General features: G+C 41.5%; 1 protein-coding gene across 1 annotated transcript; it reads left to right on the top strand.

Moving 5' to 3' along the window:
• The first annotated feature begins 1,361 nt into the window (after positions 1–1,361).
• Positions 1,362–3,637, top strand: slc35c1 (solute carrier family 35 member C1). Its single transcript, XM_076156275.1, has 2 exons — positions 1,362–2,009; positions 2,297–3,637. The coding sequence occupies exons 1-2, from the start codon at positions 1,490–1,492 to the stop codon at positions 2,875–2,877; spliced, it is 1,101 nt and encodes a 366-aa protein (XP_076012390.1). The 5' UTR covers positions 1,362–1,489; the 3' UTR covers positions 2,878–3,637.
• Positions 3,638–4,250: the final 613 nt, after the last annotated feature.

Here is a 4,250-nt window from a genome sequence, read left to right on the forward strand (position 1 = left end):
CATTTATTTTAACATTTAATTATCAAGGGTAGGTTTAGTTAGAATTAGTGCTCCTTTGCAGAAACACTCTGCTCCACACACACACACACAGTTACTGCACACCTTGAAGCGCTCTAGTTCAAAAACTGGACAATGTGCTGATCACTGAGCAGCTCCAGCAGAGGGCTTGGGGTCAGGAAGCTTGTAATGAGGGACAGCAAGTGCAGAACATTGTCTAAATTTCTCCTGTCCAGAGTTGACTGAAGCAGTGAACCTGGTAGAACAAGTCCCTCACACCCACTCACACATTTAGTACTTCACTGTACTTCACTTGTTTTCCTTCCAAAAAGGAAACAAGACACATTTGGGACAATCAAAGGCTTCCCCTGGGGTGTTGAAGCCATCCAATCATTCTATGCACAAAAGGTAACAATAGCTGATGTGAAGAGGAACTTGGAAGTGGAGAGGTGAACAATATGCTGGTGTGACACTGCGCTTACCACCCATGTGGGTCGATTATGGACTGATTCAGATTTAAGAGTAACCTCAATCAGTGCGCATTTGGTTTTCAGCGTCATTAAACAAAGCTGAAATGTCCTACTTTTTACTGAGCATATTTAGATTTTTAAATTAAAGTTTAGGAACATGCCTAAGAGCATTTTGGATAACCTTTACATATACTCACTGATTCTTAAAATAAATGTAAGATACTGGTTTAATTAGTTTCTATACCAAGTGCCAGAAGAAAAGCTGCATATCACAAAGGATGCGTTACTTTATGCAATAGCCCTGTAGGCAGAGAAAGAGGAGTGACTAAATAGAAAACACTGGAAAACCTAAGGTAACAAAATATGACAATAATGTGGAATGATAATCCAAGGAAGAGTATACTGTTATAATTCCTATACCGATGACCAATTCTCGCATTCAAAAACAAAAATACTTCAATAGTTAATGTAACATTTCCAGGCAATTGATATGAATCTCAACAAGATGAAAAGTTGATCAGAGAAATCCCAAAAGCATGTATTGTTCTTTTGTTTATCAGGAAACTGTGTCTTTAAAACAAATCAACCAATTGTAATATGGGAGATATTCCGGATGCGTCACGGTTGTGCGACACCGTTGGTATTAATAATACTTCCGTTTTAGGAGTCGGCCTTCAAAGCAAATATTTGACATTAACAAACAGCCCCAAGCCAAGGTAAACATAAACTAAACAATATGACATGTGGCTGAATTATGAGCACCAGTTATTAATCTATACTCAGAAAAAAAACTATAGATTTATAAATTTGCAATGCAAAAGGTAAGCTTTGCCCCGTCTCAGCCAGTCAGGCATGCCTTTATTTTGAAACTTCACATCGGAAGTTTCACTTTGTTGTAGCCGCTGGCAGAGCACAGTGTCGTCAATGATGTTTGGATACCGTAATGAGACCTGTGTTTGCATGTATCCACTTACCTAAACGCCCCAGTTTGTATTCTTTTTGTTTCTCTCCCTAACCTCACTATGAACAGAGCCCAGTTGAAGCGCTCTGGGATCCTAAAGATGGCTCTGGCCGGCTCGGACTCGATGGACTTAGACGGAAGCGGCGAGACTTTCCTACTCCGGGCTCTCAGGATAGCAGCTGTTGTCGCCCTGTACTGGTTCGTCTCGATAACGATGGTTTTCCTCAACAACTACCTACTGGATAACCGTGACCTGGACGCGCCTTTGTTCGTGACTTTCTACCAATGCGTGGTCACAGTGGGTCTGTGTTGGGTGATGCAGCTACTGTCCCGTATGTGTCCAGGATTGATCAACTTCCCGTCGGTCAGGTTTGATTTGAAGACGTCGCGGGAGGTGCTGCCCTTGTCCGTCGTGTTTATTTGCATGATCTCCTTTAACAACCTGTGCCTGAAACATCTCGGAGTGGCTTTTTACACGGTCGGTCGTTCACTCAGCACAGTGTTTAATGTGGCATTATCATACCTGATCCTAAAACAGACCACCTCATTCCAAGCCCTGCTGTGCTGTGGGGTCATTCTAGGTACGTCAGTCTACATCCGTTCTTCCAAATGTCGAGTGTTTACTGTGATTTCTAACTGGTGTTATTCTAACGCAGCTTTTTGTCAATAGGTCACTAGTTGAGATTAACATATATTCTAGAACAGAATTTGCATATTGTTTACTAACATGACAAAAAAAAAAAAAACTAAGTAGGAGGACAAGTCTAAATAAGGCTTTCAATGAAGAATGTCTAGTACGAGTCTAGTTCTGAACCTGCATCATTGTGTGCTTTGGTTTTGCTCTCGTTCCAATTGTCTTGTTTCTCAGGTGGATTCTGGCTTGGTGTGGACCAGGAGGGCCTGACAGGTTCCCTTTCCTGGTCAGGTGTTTTCTTTGGGGTGCTGGCCAGTGCCTGCGTCTCTCTGAATGCGATCTACACCAAGAAGGTGATGCCAGCAGTGGATGGAAACATCTGGAAACTGTCCTACTACAACAACATCAATGCCTGCGTCCTCTTCCTCCCACTCATTCTTGTGTTTGGTGAGTTGGGCCAGCTTGCCAGCTTCAGCCGCCTTGGCGACATGACCTTTTGGGGTATGATGACACTGGGTGGAGTGTTTGGCTTCGCCATCGGATATGTCACCGGCTTACAGATCAAATTCACCAGTCCATTAACACACAACGTATCGGGGACAGCCAAGGCCTGTGCACAGACTGTCATTGCAGTGGTCTACAACTCTTCTAGCAAAAGCTTGCTGTGGTGGACCAGCAACATGTTGGTTCTTTGCGGCTCATCCGCCTATACTTGGGTCAAAAGTATAGAAATGAAGAGGGTTCCTCATAGAATCACTCAAGATACTGCCAAAGACAAACTGCTCCCTGGGGACAAAAGTAACTTGGGAGTGTAGCTATTATGCTACTAGGTAAACACTGTACAGAGTAAGCCCTCGTTTTAATATTCATAGTGTGAGAATGTAGAGATGTAGATCATGACTGTGTACAGATATCATTTGATTGTCTGAAGTGATTTTCTTTTTTTCTGGGGGGGGGCGCGGGTATTGAGATTTTTTTTTTATACAAGTTGAAATATGGTCCAGGTATTTCAAGGAATCACATTTGTATATTTTATATTTACATTCATTGCTGGCCTTTGTATTGTAATTTTTACAATCACTGAAATCCTTAAGAATTGTGTCCTTTGGGCAGGACTAGCAGAGGAAACGCTTATATTCACAGAAAGGACTTGTTGTTGTGTTTATTATTATCAAACCAAATTGCTACTGTCTTCACCAATGCATTTCTAGCCAATCTAGCCGTCTGATTCAAATGTGTTGATGATTCTAATTCACATCTGATCAATGAACATATATTGTAGTTGCATTTCAAGTGACCGTGGTGGAATAATGGGGACGGACTGAAGGAGCAGCTTAAAGCCTCTGACCTTACAGGGCTCTCACATTTCATGCTCTTTGTTATTGCTCAGTTTCTTGTTCTTTCCTGTGAGGTGGGGCTTGTTTGTGTTGGTGTCTAATTTTTTTTCAGATCCCTGCACAACCTCACCATGACGGAGAACTATTTGTTTGCACTTGTCATTTGTACAACTTTATTTAAAGAGGAGGTTTAGAAACATTTGGTGTTGTACTGAAATAAAACTGCGACTCCCACCAGTTTTCCTGCTCAGACTCTCTTTTCATACATGATACATTTACCCTCAAATTAATGCAAGGTGTATTTTAAGGATTTGCTTATTTTGGCCTTTGGGTTTATCTTCCAAAATGTTAAACCAACTAAATGGGAATTGGATCCAAGTATGAACAAACTCATGAAATGCAAAATATGCCAAAGTGTAGTCCTCTTGAATCGACACTAGGTGGCAGTAGTACAGCATATACTTGGGTCAAAACTAAGTAAGTAAAGGGTCATTGAAGCATTAAAGTTGCTCAGGCCAGCCAAGGAGTTCTCTGGTTTCATGTCAGAAACTTTGGCACAGAATGTTGGAAACCTCATGACACATTTTCATTTTATGAAGGGGAAGAGAACAGAATGATCACTCCTCAAAGTGAGACTGGGACTGCACCTGTTGGAATGTCCTCAGCATGACCTCTGAATCCCTGCAGTTATTTCAGTGCTTTGGGATATTACAGAGCACAAGTGAGTCAGGATAACATTGCATGTTTCAAACATTGAAAGCTTGATGTTTTCTTTATGGACTTTCGAACAACTGAAGTGTGATAAACTTCAGAGCCAAATATTAAACTTGTTAAAACCACTTGAGTTTGAT

The sequence above is a fragment of the Genypterus blacodes genome, unplaced genomic scaffold (assembly GCF_046128005.1).
Source record: "Genypterus blacodes isolate CSIRO-AG114 ecotype Tasmania unplaced genomic scaffold, CSIRO-AGI_Gbla_v1 ptg000067l_1, whole genome shotgun sequence".
Taxonomy (NCBI): Eukaryota; Metazoa; Chordata; class Actinopteri; order Ophidiiformes; family Ophidiidae; genus Genypterus; species Genypterus blacodes.

Coding starts and splice junctions, on each gene's coding strand:
- slc35c1 (XM_076156275.1), top strand. CDS start 1,490: ATGAACAGAGCCCAGTTGAAGCGCTCTGGGATCCTAAAGATGGCTCTG. Junction 2,010..2,296: donor GTGCTGTGGGGTCATTCTAG/GTACGTCAGTCT, acceptor CTTGTTTCTCAG/GTGGATTCTGGCTTGGTGTG.